The sequence below is a fragment of the Dipteris shenzhenensis genome, chromosome 13 (genome assembly GCF_047967505.1).
Source record: "Dipteris shenzhenensis isolate YYH24624 ecotype China chromosome 13, Dip_SZ_1.0, whole genome shotgun sequence".
NCBI classification, from domain to species: domain Eukaryota; kingdom Viridiplantae; phylum Streptophyta; class Polypodiopsida; order Gleicheniales; family Dipteridaceae; genus Dipteris; species Dipteris shenzhenensis.
Window position 1 is genome coordinate 7,893,655 of NC_141608.1, and position 18,988 is coordinate 7,912,642.

General features: G+C 45.3%; 1 protein-coding gene across 2 annotated transcripts in view; it reads right to left on the reverse strand.

Annotated features, from left to right (window-relative positions):
- Positions 1 to 18,988, reverse strand: part of LOC147894982 (Insulinase (Peptidase family M16) family protein) — a 118,677-nt gene that overhangs the window by 26,819 nt on the left and 72,870 nt on the right. For both annotated transcript variants that reach the window (XM_087384155.1, XM_087384154.1), the window contains exons 20-21: positions 17,110 to 17,311; positions 16,774 to 16,982 (exon numbers count right to left, since the gene is read on the reverse strand). In XM_087384155.1, coding sequence (XP_087240281.1) covers positions 16,774 to 16,982; positions 17,110 to 17,311 — 411 coding nt within the window. The remainder of the gene's footprint in view (positions 1 to 16,773; positions 16,983 to 17,109; positions 17,312 to 18,988) is intronic.

Genomic DNA, 18,988 nt, shown 5'->3' on the forward strand with positions numbered 1-18,988 from the left:
ATGAAATTTTGAAAAAGGAAAATAAGGGAAACAAGAGAAAGATAAAAAGGGGGAAATAAGAGGAAATTAAGGGGGGGTTAGGTTAGGTGGGTTTGGTAGAGTTAGGTCAATTGTCAAATAGAAAATAAATTGAGTAGATAAGGGGAAAAAGATGAAATTTGGTAAATTAAGGAGAAATTTAAAGAAATTTAAAAAATATTAAGGAAAATAAGAAAAAATGTAAGGAAGTTCAAGAAATAATTAAGGAAAATAAGGAAGAAGTAGGAAAAAGGGGGGAGGGGGGAACGTAAACTAGAGGAAAAAAAAGGAGGGGATAGGAAAATTTAAGGGAACAAAAAGTTTTAGGTAAATTTTAGAAGGGGAAATTTAAAAAATTTAAAGAAAATTTTAGAAAGGATTAGGAACAATAGGGAAAATTTTGAAAATTGAAAAAAATCAAGGGAATTAGAAAAAACTAGGGAAGAATGAACAAAATAGAAAATTTTATATATCAATTTTCTCTTTTTAAAAAAATTTAATATATCAATTTTCTCTTTTTTTAAAAATAGAAAAAATTAGGAGAAAGTTAGGAAAAATACCAAGGAAAAAAAGGGGGGAAAATAAGGACATAACAAGCTAGATTAGAGGATAAGAAAGGAGATAAGTTGGAAAAGGGAGAGGATTTTGGGGAGGGGGGGGAGGGAGAAAGAGAGGAAAAAGGATAGAGAGAGAGGGAGGGGGGATTTTTAATTTGTCACTTTTTCCCTTCTTCCCCTTATCTACTCAATTTATTCACTATTTTACTACCAAACCCACCTAACCTAACCCCCCCTAATTGCCCCTTAATTTCCTTCTATTTTCCACTTTTTATCTTTCTCTTGTTTCCCATATTTTCCTTTTTCAATTTTTCTTTTCCCCTTAATTTCCCTTAATTTTCATTTTGTGTAATTTTAATTTTCCTTATTTTCCTTAACTTTTTCTAATTTTCCTTAACTTTTTCTAATTTCCCTTAATTTTTGCTTATGTTCTCTTCTTTTTCTTAAATTTTCCTCTTTTTTCTTAATTACTCCAATTTTTTCTTTATTTCTCTTAATTTTTTCCATTTTTCTTTTCTTTCCTAAAATTTTAACTTTTTATTATTTCTTCTTCTCCCCCTATTTTATCTCCCTCTCGCACCCCCAATTTATTTTCCTATTTATTCTTCCTTTTTTTCACTTCTCCTAATCCCCCCCCCCCCCCCACTCAACTCCATGGCCCTTTGACTGCTTCGTTCCCCCGACCACACACACACTTTTTTTTTTTTTTTGGGTAAATCCATGATTATATTATCAGCAAAATTTACACAAGGGTCTCAAAAAAACAGAGAGCCTCAACAAGAAATCAAAAGCAAAGAGAAACTATTTTCAGGCATGACTGAGGAAGATCTCCTTGATGGCAAGCATCATAGATAGATTGCCGTAGGGAGAGTCTGAAATATTCATAAGATTGCAAGAACGGATTCCCAAAATATCTCATGTTGTGATCCTGCCATATGGTCCAAAAAGCCCAATATCTGACCCAGTACAAAAATAAAGAGTAATGGACCAGGGTTGTAGGAAGCCTGCCAAAAAGCCAAAAATGTTTCCCAAAAGGAGAGTTAGGGAAACGAAGGCGAAGCGACATGGAAATTTTGCATATGAAGGTCTTAGTGCTGGAGCACATCCAAAACAAATGAGGCACCGTTTCAGAAGGGGCCATGCATCGAAGACAAGAAGCAGATGCAATCCTTCGTTGAGCCAGAGTGACCCCCACGGATAAGGTTCCTGTAAGACAACGCCATAGGAAAAGCTTTTGCTTGAGAGGCAATTTGCTCCTCCATAAATTGCGGAGATTTTTCGCCACCAAGCAAGTGATTTTGCCATATGCCAAAGAGAATTAGCATGTAAGTGAATCCATGGTGACGGCTGGAGGAAAGAGTATGTCGTGCTGCATAGGCTTGAGTGATAAAGGAAGGGGCTCCAAGAATCTGAAGACCAGTGAGAAGACCTTGTGCGGTAAGATGATCCAAGTATGAGAGAAGTGGGTGAGTAGCAATGGCATATAACAGGGCACTAAGTGGACATCCTTGTCGAACCGAACGACCCAAGGACCAAGATTGCGAGAGATGGTTTCCAAGGATGCATTGGGCTGTAGAGCCAGCATATAAGCAGTAGAGTTATTAATCATTTGTAGGATGACACCTTTAAGATCCTCCCAAAAGTGTAAGAAAAACTCCACTGTGAGACCATCATACCCCGGTGCCTTACCAGAGCTAAGATGAGACAAGGCATCATCAAGCTCCTTATCAGTGAAAGGCATGTCCAGTTTGAGAGCTTCCTGTGGGTTGATAATGGGATGCACATGATGCCAAAGAGTCTCCCAAGCTTGTAATTCTTGTAAAGAAGTAGTATTAGGGGGTGCAAACAGCTTCTGAAAGTAAGAAAAGCATTCATGGTGAAGCTCTGAGAAAGACCGAGTCCATTCACCATCCCGTTTACGGACTCTGAGGCAAGATGTCTTTCTCCTGAAAGCATGTAACCCTTGAAAAAAGGATTTAGAAGAGCATCCTTTATCCAAAAATTGAGTCATCCTTGCCCGAACCTGCCACTTGGCCAATTTGCGTCGGTCATTAGCTTGCAAAAGAGCTTTTGACTGAGCGAGAGTGTCCATTTGTTGGGAAGAAAGGGGCTGCATCTGAAAAAGTACAGTCAAAGACTGAACCACTGCTTTAGCATGCTGAACTTTAGCTCTCCAATCAAGCATAAAATGACTCCTATATTCATGTATGGCATGCTGAAGCCTGTCCACAAGGCGTTGCCATGCAAAATTACTGTCATAATGGACATGGGCTGCAAGAGGAATTATGGCATGTCGGATCAATTGTTGAAATTGTGCATGCTGCAAATAGCCTTTATTGATATGTTTCATCCGAATGGAATGCAAGGGCATGTCATCCCCGGGCTGACCAAACTGAATGTGCAGCCATAAAGGAGCATGGTCAGAGAGACCAAGGGAGTGATCAATCTCAATATGAAGGCAGAAATCTGTGTATTGCTGAGCCTGCAGTAAATACCATCTATCCAGGCGAGCCCAGTAGTTAGTAAAGGCATTATGATGATAGGTGTAGCCCACTATTCCAGTGTGCATGGCTGTCCATAAATCTTGCGCATGTGTCGTGGTGAGTAACTCTTCCCATGATTGCTTTTCATAAGGGATCATATGAGATCTTTGAGTAGTATTGTCAAAAGGCACGGGAGAGTTATTAAAGTCTCCACCAAGAAGAGCACAAGATCGCCATGGGTAAGAAGCAATAGCATGCCACATGGAGGCTCTGGAAGCAGAAGTTTGTGAAGCATAAACCGAGGCAAATTCCCAAATATCACCATTGACATCACATTGAATTACCATCCATCTGCCATCACAGTCATTAAAGGCAAGCTTGGGCTGCATGCATAGACCCAAGAAAAGCTTAGTACCTGCATAGTGAATATCATAGCCCCCAAAATGGCCAACTTGGCCTGCCATGGAATGCTGGTTATGTTCTTGCAAACAGAGAATGTCTGGCTGCCTGGTTAAAACATAATTCCACACTAACCTCCACTTAGAGGGATTGCAGAGACCCTGTACATTGAAAGTAATAGAGAAGTTTATCAAGCATGAGGATATATACAAGGGAAGGGACCAAGAATGTACAACCAAAGAGTGCTAAGCATCTGCCATCATGGGCTGCAGCCCTTCCTTTCCTGGGTCAAAGGATAGCCCTTCCTCAGATTCACAGACAGGAATGTGTTTTTTGAGGACTCCAACCCAATTGAGTAAAGGCGGGGGAGTGGCTGAGGTAGAAGCTTGGCCTGGAGTAGGAGTAGATGCATCCCAGTGGCGAGATTGAAGGGGTCTTTGCCTGAGAACCCGCTTGGGCTGTAAGAAGCCATCATTATCAGGAGCCTTCTCTTTCTCTTTACCTTTGTCCTTGGCTTTGACTATGGCTGGGATTTGTGAAGCCACTTTTCCAGCTTTGGAGGCATTTTTATCCAGATTCTTAGACCCAATAGTCTCTTGCTTATGAGCTGGCTGAACCATTGGAGGAGGTATGGCAGTGGCTGGAGGAGGATGCAATACAGTAGGGCATTCAGAGGCCAGATGCCCGTACTTGTGGCATGAAAAACAAGCACCTGCAAAAATTCCCCATTTCAATTCAAAGTACTTTTGCCCCATTGGCAAACCTTCAACCTCCACTGCAATGGAGGGGAGAGTAGGGGTATCCGTGTCCCACAATATACACAATCAATTACGATTCCCAGCAGGGCGAGGAGGGCAGATAACTTGGCCCAGTGCAGCAGCCAATCCTGACAATTCTTCTCGCATATAGTCTGGGAAATTAACCACCTCCACCCAAACAGGACAATGATGCCGAATGAGACTTTGATAGTCCTTGTTAGGGGACCATGGCATAGCATGCACCATTTGCCGGCCATAAAATAAAGGAGAGAATTCAAGCACACGCTGTTTCTGCAAAGCATCAGTGAGGTGAACTTCATAAAACCCACGAGAGGCAAAGTACACTCCCTCCACAAAAGAGCCTCCGAGGATGGACTGAATCCATTGCGCAACATCATTGGCAGATGGTATCTTTCAAAAAGATAATGACTGCAGTCAGTGTGGGCAAGCTTCTTAAGTGGCTGTACCAAGGATGGTAGCTGCAATTTATAAGTAACCTGGGGAACAGGCTTACTCCAATCCTGGCGAGATTGAAGGAAGTCATCCTTGAGAGTATCAAAGACATATTGGGCCTCTGCATCCATACTTGCATCTGAAATGATATCAGGACAGCGTCTTTTAACCCCCTGTGTGCGCTCCTTGCGCACATAGGTCGTTAACATAGTAGCATCTGAGGCCATAGAGAGGAAGAAGAGACCAGAAAGTGAAGGGTAAGGGATATAAAACAGAAGTAGTTAGACTCAGAAGCAGGAAGAAACAAGGAGAAACCAGCGGAGGATTCACAGGGAAGGGAGGGGAAGGGGAGGGCTGAGTGTACGGCAGCAAAAGAGGCGACAGAAGGGAGCAGGCTGCGTAGGGTAAGCAGACTGAAGCAGGCCGGCACAAGCAAGAGCAGGGCAGCGCGAGCTGGAGCAGGGCGGCACAGGGGGAGCAGGCGGCGCAGGCTGGAGCAGCTCGACCTCAGCAGAACCTCTCCTCTTACACACGCACACACCACACACACACACACCTTCACCACACACACCACCGGACACACACACCGACGACCGACCACACACACACACACAATCCTTTTAAAGGTGGATACACACACACACACACTATCCTTTCTTCTCTTTTATCCATGCAAATTACATTTCTTCCCTTCACACCCCTTTGTGAATGCCTTTTTAACTACCTTCTGGTACTGGCGGCACCTCGCCATACACCTACAAGTGGCGCATGACGATACGGTGCTGATGACAAACCTCTCGCCTGCAATGCGTGCTTAAGGAAATTAAGAAAATATTAAGGAAAATAAGGAAAAATGTAAGGAAGTTTTAAGGAATAACTAAGGAAGTTAAGGAATAATTAAGGAAAATAAGAAAGAAGAGAAAATTAAGAGAAGTGAGATAAAATTAAAGGGAAGTAGGGAAAAGAGGGGGGGGAGGTAAACTAGAGGAAAAAAAAGGAGGAAGGGATAGCAAATTTACGGGAACATAAACTTTTAGGTAAATTTTAGGGGGGGAATTTAAAAATTTTAAAGAAAGTTTACAAAGGATTACAAAGAATACGGAGAAATAAATAGTTAGAGGAAATTTTGAAAATTGGGAAAAATCAAGGGATATACTGCCCATTTTCCATCTTTGTGTGCATCCTTCACAAAGACATTCATGGCAGAGTACCATTATTTGACTAACACACACCACAATTTATTTCATTCTTTTTATGCATAATGCAAGGGCACAGCACCCAATGACTCACATATAGGAAATAAAATGTAGATATGAAGATCAGCTCCTTTTCACGTGGTGAGGCTTCGGTAGGAGAGAGGTTGAGCTCAAGGTGGGATTGGAGAAGACATTCCTCCAAGGGGAATGAGGGAGAGAGGCTTCAATGTCCTCAATCTCTTACCTCGACCTCTTCGAAGGTAGCCTAGCTCTGATACCAAATGAAGAGACATGGTGGTAAGGAGAGCACCAATCTAGCACTAGAAACTAGGAACGGAATGGAAAGATGGAAAGCATAATGGAAAAGGCAAGAAAGTACAAGGGCAAGGCAATAACCAAAATACTCACATGTAGATGAAGCTTGATGTTGACTGATTCTTTAGCAAGTACATAGGGCCTCATTTATAGGCTGGGCAGCCTTCTCTTTTGACATCATAGGTGAGGTCACTAGACCTCCACCTTGCACACCTAGCTCACCTAACTCTAGGACTCTAGGACACCTTCACACCCACACAACTATAGGACACCCTAAGACTCTAGGAAACCTACTCTCACACACTCCTAGCCCTTAGGCACACACACCCATACATCAATTTGACTCTACAAGAATGAGATTGAAACAGATTTGGCATTCCAAGGTTCCATTACGCCAACAGATCTTTTTATGGCGTGTTCTAATGCAGACGTATTGCTCCAGCTATATGTCGTCGGTGTTTACGTCCCAGGGAATCAATATCTCATATCTGTTGGCATTGCCCTGAGAGACAGAGCTTCTTGGGCATCCTTCAACACAGATTGAGATTGCGATTTTCGCAAGCTGCTTTTGGCAAGCTTTTCTAGTTGTTTAAGATCTATCCTAAACGGCCGGATTTTGATTTGTTCTTTACCTGGGTTCGCTACTGAGCACTATGGACTCTCTGGAAAGCAAGAAATCACAGAGTCTTTGGTGATCCAGTTTTTTCTACTTTTGTTTTTTCCGTCGTTCTTTGCAACAATCGCTCCTTGATTATTTGCAAACTCACTGCATAGATCATGATGTATATTTGTCCTACATGGACATTTTAGCTTGATGTATTATTTTGGCTTGCCAGTTTTGCTCTGGATAGCTATCTTGTGATATAAAGCATTCAAAGTTTTCACTTTTTTTTATTTAAAAAAAGTGTGTGTTGGAGACTACCTCTTGTAATATAAAAATACATTGATTTCACCCCCCCAAAAAAAGTGTGTGTGTGTGTGTGTGGTTTTTATCTTTTCATCTTCTTCCACTTTATGATGAGTAGTAGCGGTCTCGCTTTGGGACAGCTATGAATGTACGTTCTTCTCAATCAAAGGTTCTTTCAAAAAAGGAAAAAGGTGTGTGTATAAAAGTCAAGGATTTTGGTTCCTTGACCTAAGGGCGACGTAGATTACAATGGCTACATTAACATCTGAGGAGTGATTAAAGGTGCCACTATGCAAGTACATGCAGATGGTTTGTGAGCCTTGGAATCCACATGGACACACTGCCTCCTTTATAATATAGCCTTGAGGCCCCCCTATTCTTCTAACTTATCACAAGGAGGATCTCATACAACAATACACATACAGGACCTAGTTTGCACCTAGCGAGCTTCCTGTGAAGCTCAACTTCTATAGAGAGCACTGCCTACACATATCAGAGGAGGGCTTCATCGACCCACCAGGCTACACACGGACCCACCTCCCCCACTCCTCGAGGATCTTGATCAAGAAGTTTCATAGTTTCTTCCCATTGATTATGTATTCACACACGACGGGTTGGGGGCATAGGCATACCTAGAGAGGGCCACATCTGCAATCTATGTAATCTATAGGAAGTTGACGCCAAGGAACACTTGCTTTCAAATGTCATGTGTACTATGAGATCTGAGGACGCCACCACTTTCTTTTCATAGATGGATTTGGACCCACGCAGATCAGATATGATTAGCGATCTTCATTCACAAGGCTATATGACATAGACCAATTGCTCAGGACACAAATACGAGATTGGGAGGCCCAGCCACCTCCACTCCGTGGGTGATTACTGAATTTTTTCAATCGAATAGCGCGGACCAACCTTCCCCAAGAAGATGACGCAAACAGAGACGCAGAGCAATGAGACACAATAGACCTGCCAATGCATTAACGTACACATAAGGCTTGGGGGTCTTTCCTCCATGTTCACTAGATCAAGGACATAACTGACGGGGGGAGACAGTGATGGAGAGCTATTGCGACGAGACCACAAAGGACCATGCAAGGCAATTGACATCAACACTCTATCACAAGGTTTATCCCTCCGCCATAGCAATGATTCCCGTCAGAGCCTATGTCTACTGAGACCATCCTATCCATTCTCGGATGCCCACTGGTCTTGTTCCTCAAACAACGTATAGAGGACTGTCATAATGATACCCCATTGCAAATCTATCTTTCTTCCCATGAGTTCAACTATATAGTTTTGGTATTTGTATATGTCATAGGTGCACATGCCCCACTTAGTGGCTCCACCCATTCAGCTCATGTATCTAGGTTTTTTCAATCTCATAAACCGTTCGGTCTTTCTAACACTATAAACTTTCTTTCTTTCAACTACTTTAATCAATTAACAATTCCTCTTAAGTTTTGGCACAGACCCCACGTCACAGATATACTCAATTCACCTCTGACTAATCTTTCTTGCTAGGCATAGGAGGCTGTATGTGTTGGGCAGCACTATGATAAGACCACCCTTTGTTTTTTTTTTTCCAAGAAAGAGACTTCTATTAAGTGAGAGAAAAAACCTACGAGAGCAAGCTCAAAGTGGAATACATCATGAAATCATGAGGATAAATAAAACCCCCCTCAAAGCTGAGGCTGAAAGTGCCACCTCAACCCTATAGGAGTCTCAGAGAAGAAAGGAGAATCCTTCCATTCCCTAAAGAAAGAAGCCCTCCTAACTGAGGCTGCACAGGAGTCTCCCTGCATACTCATCCATACGGCCATCAAAGTATGTATGGTGTCTATCCAGATGCTAGCCAATGTGTGCGAACCTGAGTACCCTCCAAAGACTCTGCGCATCTGGCTCTCCAGATATGCCACGATGCTATGCTCGCTAGAATCTCCCAAGAAGTATCCAGAGAGGCATGTACAGCTGTAAAAGGAAGGTGTGGTACCACATCCAACGAACAAGACTCAATCTGATGATGTCGAACCGAAATGGCCCGAGAGGAGTCAAGTCTCTCATAGAATACTTGAGGCCCTGTAAGAGAAAGCCAAGCCACTGAGCCCCATGTCATAAAGAATGGGGAGTCAGCAAAGTGACTGAAAATCCTGGCTTATCCCATCCAAATCATCTTCGCCTGTCTGCAATCCCATAAGCAATGCTGAATAGTCTCCGAAGTAGAGAGGCAACGAGGGCAAGTAGGGTCGGCTCCGAACCTAGATCTCCAAAGGTTCACTGCAATCCCACCATGGATAGAAAGCCAAAAGAAGAGAGTGATCATTCAATTCCTGTGGGATTTCCAGAGTCTCCTCCAGAAGCACCTCTGCAGATCCGCAGTGATATCAAATGTCTCCCTATGAGGAACTTTGGAAGGTCTCCAACCTCTACTACTGAGCTGAAATCTCCTGGCATTACTAACCATGTAACAAAAGAAGGGATGCTCTTTTCTCGATGCCCTGTGTCAATCCACTCCCACTCTCCAGGGTCCCACTGCAAATACCTAATGGGAACTCCCCCATAGAGCCAAAGCCTCCAAGATCCGGTGGAGAGTAGCCGGGGATCTGGGTTGAGAAACCACTCTGAAACTGATCCCTGCACCAAAAGACCTACAACCCTGATAGGCTGAAAAGCAGACTCAAGCAAGATGTCCTCTGTGGACCTGAGCAATCTGCCACCATCCTGCACACTAAAAACTAAAGCATCCTCATGTGCATCTCGAAAGGCCAAAACCTGAAGCGGAACACCGCCTCTCGTAAAAGTACCTGCCCAAGTGGAGCAAGTGAGTAGCATATCATCTGTGTCTACCCAATCCTCTGGAAGGGCTGCCTCAATCTGCAAGATCCTCCCAGCACTCCCTTTGAGATGTCCTGTCAACTGAGATTTGGTCTCCTCTGGAAGCCTGCAGAAAGCTTTCCAAGACCCCAAGGATGATGCAAGTCCCCTCTCCCACCTGGACCACTGCATGTAGAGTGAGGCACCAAGTGGTCTGCCATGATCATTTAAAATACTGTCATTCCACATGATCGGTTGCCTATCAATCTCTTCAGGAGAGGAAGGAGGAATCCTCCAAAGAGTGCTCATGAAACTGGCCCATGCTTTCAGAATGGCAACCATGAGAGGGGACGAAGGTGATCTGAGGTGTGCTGTGGTGAAGATCCACCTAATACTGCTCATCCAATCTCCTCCTGAAGAAGGTGTGCACCTCTGTATGCTGCTAATAAGAAAGGCCTTCCACGGTTCCTACCCTCGCATAAGTCCCCGCACTACCATCTTGCATAGTAAAGCTCTGCACTGTAAATCTGGATCAATAACATTGAGACCCCCTTCCTATGTAGGGAGGATGAGGGTCTCCCAAGCCACCCTGGCTAAGGCATCTGCTGTGCCATCAAGCCCACTCCAAAAAATTTTCCTGATCGGTCTCCTGAGCTGAGTGATGCAATCCCTAGAACGGCACCAGCATGAACAAACAAACCAGGCCGTGGCAAAGAGGACCTGGTTGACAACCACAACTCTAGAGGCAAGATCCAGCTTGGCTGAGCTCCAAAAAAGGAGCTTCCTCCTGATGCTCTCCAAGACGGGAGCAAACTGCTGCGTGGAAGAAATATCCAAGCCGACCTGGCAGCCCAAATACCTGACAGGCACACCCCTTTGAACCCAAGTGAATCCTATGTCAAGCCCCCAAACTGGAGTGTCCTCATCACTGATCCAAAAGCCATTGGATTTATGCCAATTTATCTACGCCCCCGCCGCCAAGCAAAATAAATCCAATGCTGTCCTGAAAGAAGTGAGTGTCTGTGGAGTGGCATCCAAGTAAACTGTTGTGTCATCTGCCAACTCACTGTCAAGTAGCTCCTCTTCCCTTCTAATGGGAAGTCTTAGCCCAAAGATGTCACCTTGAGATCTAACATAGATACTCATAGCTCCGGCCACGAACAAAAAAAGAAAAGGAACAAGGGGACATCCCTGACGGACTGATCTGGAAATCTGAAATCTCTCACCCCTTACCCCACCAATAAGTACCTGGCTGTGGGCTGATCTGTACAAAGAGGAAACACCTCTGATCCAAGCATCAATAAAGCCAAAATGTAGAAGGGTTCCCTCCAAAAAACCCCAATTCACTCTGTCATAAGCTTTCTCAAAATCCAAAAGTAGAATGGCTAGATTCTGGCCGCTCTACATGGCCCACTCTGAAGCTTCCCAAAAAGAGAGAATGTTATCAGAAATGCTTCTGCCATGCACAAATCCCGTCTGAGTGTCATTAATAAGATCTGGGAGAAGGGGCTGCAATCGGAGGCTCATTGCCTTGGCCAGAATCTTGTAACAAGTCCCCAGAAGTGTGATAGGCCTCCACTGGGACACTAGATTTTTGCAACCTCCTTTCGGGATAAGGTGGATGAGACCCTTTGTAAGCGACCCGGGCATCTCGCCAAAGTCCCTAATGCCCTGCAGGGCTGAAGTAATTAGTCTCCAATCATATCCCAAAATGCAATGTAAAGAGAAGGGGTAAGGCCATCCGAACCTAGGCACTTGCCCTTGTGAGGCGCTAAAAGTGCAGTCCTGAACTATGTGTTGGTGAAAGGTGCATCAAGCAAAACATGCATATCCGATTTCACCAACAAAGGGATGCTCTGCCAAATAACCTGTCTGGCATCCTCTCTATCCCGTGTCTCAGGATCAGCAGTAAGAAGGGCGGCATAAAAATCTGAAGCTATGCGGATGACATCATCTAGATCTGTCTGTAAAACCCCATGTGAGTCAATAAGCTGGGATACACTCTATCTAGGGCCAAGAGTAGAGAAAAAGTGTTTATTGACTCTGCCACCCATCTGAACCCAGAAGGACTCCCGTGCATGAAAGGCATACTCTACTCTCTGATCAAGCAATATCTGCTGATGAGCCCTTGCTGCAACAAGGCGCTCCTAAATCCAAGCATCTAAAGGCCGTAGGCCGTTTCTGCTCTTTCCTCTACAAAGCTGCCGATTGCTAGCGAACACCAATCTCACGTCTGAGAATATCTCGTCTCCTGGTACAAGCAATTGAGAGGTAGAAGTCGCTAATACTAGAAAGGGCAGCAGCTACATGTGATGGAAATGGCTGCCCACCCAAGGCATGAGAAACCCATATCTGCAGGGCTGCCTCTATAAGGTCCTCCTCTGTGTTCAAGGCATTTGGAATCCTGATGCTGGCAGACCGGCCTCTCAAGTGAGGCTCTGAGATAGCCAGCACAACAGGAAAGTGGTCTGAAGTGGAAACCCCAGCAGCAATGCATACCGATCCACCTCTATCTAGTGCCCAATCATCTACATAGAATATGTCAATGTGTGCATGAATAGGCATCTATTGCCTCTTGTTCGACCAAGAGAACAGGAGGGACTGTGGCTGAATAAGAAAGGCATCGTCCAACCAAGTATCTCTGCCACAGTAGTGAAAAAGGAAGGCATCCCAAGCTGCTCTCTCCAAAGAGTGAAGTCCTCCTTCTCTACCCCCTTTTTTGTCTGACGCTAACTCAACCATGTTAAAGTCACCTCCAATCACCCATGAATCTGCAACGGGGGCCCAGGAGAGCAAATCCTTCCACATAATGACACGTTCCTCGCTAATGTTGGAGGCATACAGGTTAAGGAAACCAACCTTACGCCCTCCAATCAAGAGAATAATCCACTGAGCTCTAGAGGGAATAATGACTCTGTGTCCAATAACTAAGGGGAGAACCGACTGCGAAACTGAAATAGAAGAGCCCCCCATGGTGCCCAAGGCAGGCGACCAAAAAGTATGGCCAGAAAGCAACTTGCCTGACTTGGCACAATCTCTAAAATCCAATTTGTGCTCCTGAATAAATAAGATATCAGTGGAACCCCCAGTAACACCTAGATGAAGCTGATCCCAGATCAGCTGTCTACGGCGGCAATGTGGGACGCCACCTAGGCCCTGTATGTTCCAACTAATAATCCTCATCGATAGGAGGATGTAGAGTGGAACACCTTACCCGACCTAGTGGCAGAAACAAGCCCCTCAACAGGGGAAGACCTCCTGCTCGAGGAGCGAGGAATGGAACCAAGTGGCGGAAAATCAACAGGGGAAAGAACCTTGCCACCTAAAGAAGAAGCCTTGTCAACAAGAAACCCAATCACTGGCTCACCAAAAGTAGAGGGCACAAACTCCTCCTCTGGGAAATCTGAAGCATCTGCCAAGGCTGAAAATGAGTTCCTGTGAAGCAAGCCAGACACCGAAGTGCGAAGAATCCCTTCTGAGGGAAGAGGATCAATAGTGTAAGCCATCCCCTTCCCCCTATCCAAGGGAGGAAGTGAGGACTGCTCTCGATCCTGTGTCTGCCCAGCTGCGGAGACCTCTACTGCCTCAAGGAGAGTGTCTGGCACCGTTGGTTCTAGGGGAGAAGCTACAACCGGGGAGGAGGTCGAAGCTTCAGCGTCTCGGACTGTGCGAGGTGGACTAGAGGGGCAGCCCGAGTTGAAGCAGAGTCCACTAGTGTATCCTCGTGAACTGAAGGAGGGATCTGCACACGAACCGAAACCCACTGGTATGCATCGGGTGCCCCTGAGGTAAAAGATCGTGAGGCAACTGAGGTAGAAGGTGGCGGTATCAAAAGAGCGCTCAGTGGAGGAGCACTCTGGCGAGTAGAAGCTAGACCACCATCCTGAGGAGGACCGCCATGTGGAGATTGAGGAGCAGGTGCTAGACTTGTACCACCCCCCTGTCGAGGCCGAGAAGCAAGTGCTGTGGACCTGTACCACCCCCATCCTGAGGAGGACCGGCATGCGGAGGTCGAGGAGTAGGTGCTGGACCTGTACCACCCTCCTGTCGAGGCCGAGGAGCAGGTGCTGGACCTGTACCACCCCCCTGTCGAGGCTGTGGGACAGTAACTGTACCAGAGGGCTTCTTGGGCCTTTTCTTCTTCCTGGGGCAATCCCTAGCAAAGTATCCAATGGTCCTGCATATCCTACACTGGTCCTGCCTGCCTGTAATCTCTACTCTCTGGCGAAAAAAGGAACCATCCGGGCGTTGGATCATAACATGGTCCATCGTGAGGTTAGGATCCTTACAGAGGACCCTAACTCTAGGTACCCCATCAACCTTGGTTGACTCTGTTGTAGTCAATGGCAACCCAGGGAGGGGTGGGATCTCAGCAACTGCGCCAAAATGCTCCCCGATAACAAAAAGAAGACGATGGTAAACCTGGGGAAGCCCGAGAAAGCTGATGAAGCGCGAAAAGATTTCCTTATCTGCCTCCACTGGGTCGAAACCAATATCAAAGGCGTCAAAGAAGATCTTCCTGTGTCCCAGGTGTAAAAACTCAGCTTTGAGCACAATGCTCACAGCCTCTGGAGTGTCAAAAACAACCTGGAAAAAACCTTGTCCCAGAAGACGAACATCTAATAATCGTGGAGTGAGGTCTGAGGGGAGAGCCGCAAGCATCCAATCTCTGGCTTGGGATCTGGAAGGGTGAGACCCGAAGATGCGTGCTAGCAACGTGGTAGAGCATTCAATCTTTACGTCCTTCTTGAGCTGCTGCAACTCGTCTTTAGAAAACGTAATAGTTTTCGCGGTCGGTGGAGGTGGAGTAGGATTGGCTGACGGAATATCCATCACCAATCGAGGTGAGGAGGCCGACTCTGACATTTTTTGGGCTCCTTCTACTCCAAAAAACGTTGCGATAGAAGGAAGAGGGGGAAGACAGGAAGAAGGAACAAAGGCAGGCGTAGGGAGTGGGGTAGAAGGAGGGGGCTGAGGCAAGTGTGGGGGGAGGGAGCAGGTAGAGTGAACAAGGGAGCGAGGAAGGGGAAGCGAGCTGAGAAGGGAGGGGGCAGCTGAGCGGGAGAGGGTAGAAGGAGATAGAGGAGAGGGAAGTAGAGGCGGGGGGGTAGAGGCGGGGGTAGGGAGCGGGAAGAGGGGAGGGGTGTAGAGGCAGGGGGAAGAGAAGAGGCGAGGGAGGGGTAGAGGCAGGGGGGAACGGGTAGAGGCGGGGGAGGGTGTAGAGGCGGGAGGAAGGGGTAGAGGCGGAAGAAGGGTAGGGGGAGGGAGGAGGCGGGGGGAAGGGTAGAGGCGGGGGAGAGGGGAGCGGGGTAGAGGGAGCACGGGAGAGGTAAAGGCAGGGGCAAGGGTAGAGGAGGGGGTGAGGGGAGCAGGGTAGAGGGAGCAGGGAAGAGGGAGCGGGGGAGCAGGGTAGAGGAGGAGCGGGCTGAGAGGAGTAGAGGAGGAGCAGGCTGAGAGGGGTAGAGGGAGCGGGGTAGAGGGGTAGAGGGAGCAGGGAGCGGGGTAGAGGGAGCGGGGGAGCAGGGCAGGGAGGAACGGGCTGAGAGGGGAGGGGGCAGGCTGAGAGGGAGAGGAGGCGAGGGGGCAGCGGGCTGAGAGGTGAGGTGGCGGGCTGAGAGGGAGAGAAGGGGGAGGAAGGGAGAGGCTGAGGGCAGGGGAGGGGGAGCGGCTGAGGCAGAGGGAGGGGGCTGAGGGAGGGGCTGAAGGAGAGGGGGCAGCAAGGGAGCGGGAAGGAGCAGCGGCTCAAACCACGATCGAGCTCTCCATTCTCTAATGCGAACCTCACCCTTTGTTTTTGGCGAGGGAGGGTGAGGGGTTAGCATTGAGTTTGGAATCCATTTGGGAAACCGTCATGATTGGAGATATCGTTAGCCTCAGCCCCTTGAAAGTAAGATGAAAGCAGATAAAAAGGTGGTTGCAAACTCACCCTGCCTTGGATAGAGGCCACATCATCAACCACTCGGAGAGATTAAAGAGCTTCTAGTTTCCGTAGCACCGAGGAGGCACAGCTTCACAACAGATGACAAGGCAAGCTTAGGTTATCCAGACACCATTTACTTCCAAGCCTCACCATCAAGTAGATATCATACTTAAAGCCACAAGGGAATTCTTTGACACTATTTGGGAACACTCCCACAACCACCTTTGTGCCTTGGCAAACCCTGGAATCCAAGCCTATCTCTAGAAGCCTTATGATTTTCCTAGACAAAATTTTCATAAGAGGCACAACAGAAGACCCTTCCATACCAAGGTGGCATCTGCACCTTTGTCTTGTATGTTACGACTAAGTACTCTGAGGCACATGGCTGAAGCCTGTTTGCCACTCCTAGACAAGGTCGATAGCAACCTTCAAGATATAACTCCTATTACAACTTGATTCAGATTCCACAAACTTGAGGAAGCATATCTATGTATATTTTCTTTCTTCTTCCCATGGTACTTTTTACATCTAATCTATATCACTTAACTTTCAGAGTCACCAAATAATTTCTATGTTGCCAAACATGACATAATCTATTCATTCCTTCTAAAAAGTATAGGAGAGGCCAAGGGGTGTGCCGCAGGAGGTTCTAAGAGTAAAGTAGCTTTTGAAAACAGCCCTTCCCTTGCTGAAAAACCACCTTCTTGAATTGGAAAAGGAGCATTGTAGCCTGTTACGTATGACTGGTGTTGAAAAAATGCTTGTTGATAACATAAATCAATTCAGTTATCCAACCTTAATAGCAACATAGAAAACAAATCAAGTAACTGAGGAAGTGGAGGACCTGACAAGACTTTAGTCAAACAGAGGCTCTATACCGATTACATTTTTTATTGGAACAAAGGAGCCATGCTTTTGGCTCTACAATCACTGAGGTTTGCACTCCAAATTACCTGCAGATACAATTGAAGCGCTGAATTCGCATCAAGCATATTCAGACCAGCTACAGGGTAATAGAAATTTGCTTCCGGCTCCAGTTTCACAATTCTTTTTTCAACTTGTTGAGCATCCAATATTGCCTTTGATTTCAATCGATGCCCCTCAAGCAAAGATTTTTCGATCATTAGAGACAAAGACTCAGCCTCGCTCCTTGCCATGTTTCCTGTAGGAGAGCCAACACCATACTAGTAAATGACATTCAAAGTCTGCACTACTAAAAGCACAGTTGCATAATCATCAGGAGAGAGGCGAGGGAAAAAGAAAAACATTTCACAGTCAACACACAGTACCTGCAACATAGCATTCAAAAAATAGCCGAGAAAGCAAGCGTGGCATGAATGCAGTAAGATCAGCTGCCTCAACAGATGATACCGCTTCAATGTAAGCACTAATATCCCATGCTTTATGTTCTAGCAGTAATGAGCAGTAGTATAGAGCTTGCTGATAAGGTTGTCGAAATCGAAAATTCATGTAATCTTTGAGAACCTTTTCCTGATTGCACCATTGTTACCATTAGAAACTGCAAAATCTCATTTGAGACTAAGCCAACAAAACCATGTTAACAAAGGTTGAAGAAGACAGTGTGACAGATTCCAGCATAATTGAACAGAAAGTATACCAGAAAATGTATGTGACAAAATTGGAAGAATAATAAAGATGAGTGCCCATACATTGAATTAGTGTTTTTTTATTTTTCTTAGTGATTTGAGTATAGATCTTTATTTCCTTTTAACATTTGTGTTTCTTCTCAGGGTGGAGCTGTGGGAGAAGGGAGTCTGTGGGACACAGGGCTCACAAATTTAAAACGAATAGATCCATAATGCCTGCTTGAGACCTGTAATAATCTATGAACAGTAAAAAGTTCAGGTGTGCAAACCAAAATGGCCTGTAGGAAGCTAATTTCCCATCAGATATGCCTCATTCCAATGAATTAAGGATGGTTAACGTTTTTTTAACCTAGATGAATTAAAGAACATGCCGAAACTCATCTCTGTAAGGACCACACACACACAGTTTTTGTTGTCAAAACTCTGGGGGTAAAGGGCTAATCAATATATAGTATTCTCTTCCTTCAAGCTAGGACTGCCTATGAAGACAGGTGTATTTTGTTTTAGTTGTAAACATGTTTTACTCTCAAGCATGACAAAGGCTGGCACTAAACGAGAAGGCTAAACAAAATATAGTCCACATTCTCTTCCTACATGCTAGGAATGCCTGCTAAGACAAGCATTTCATTTTCGCCTCCCCAAATGAGCATTTCTACGGAAAAAAACTTTGAAAACATATCTGATAGGGCAACACACCATACAAATAGAAGAATCCGCACATTATCAACAGGTTGCAACTTGGATGAAAAATGCATGAAGCTACATTTGCATGGCCGTTACACACAGTAGAAACATATGTGTAAATGAATCTATAAACGTGCCCAACTTTGTCCTCTAAAAATTAACAATAGTGCAGTTTGTACATCATGATTAAGGTTGAAAACCATACATTATTCATCCATAGTAGGATTGACTTCTTTCATACAAAGTATTTGTCAGCACTCTCGAGGTGAAGGGTAGACTCAGATGTAATAAAGGCTAGTACTAAAGGAGATGGATAATCAAAATGTAGTCCATGTTCTCTTAATGCAAGCTACGACTCCTGTGAAGGCTAGAATATTTCATTCTAGTTATCTCCCAAACATGCATTTTAAGCAAAAGCATTAAAAAGGTAGTTGATAGGGAACCACACCATTACAAATAGAAAGCCTTACTGCAACAAGCACTTTCAAGCCTCTGCCAGTGACATTTGTGGAAGCAAACAACTACGCTGACATTCACAGCAGCTGCAGCCAATACATGGGTAATACAATAGTTTTATAGCGAATGATAGTAGCTTGTTGCTACAGAATGTCATGAGAGAAATGACTATTTGTCATTAGTAGACATTAGAACATTATTACATTATACACCAATTTAATGGTGTGGCATGCATTTGTATCTAAGATGGACACCCACCGATAGTATTATAGCCGTTCATCATCTGAGTGGATAGGGCCCGTCAAGCTGGAGCCCCTGCTTCAGACAGCACTGAATTCAGATATATGACACTAATTTTATTAATAAAGATGTGCACCCACGCGTCTAGGTCCTAGGGGCAATAGGAAAGGGAAGGTGCATT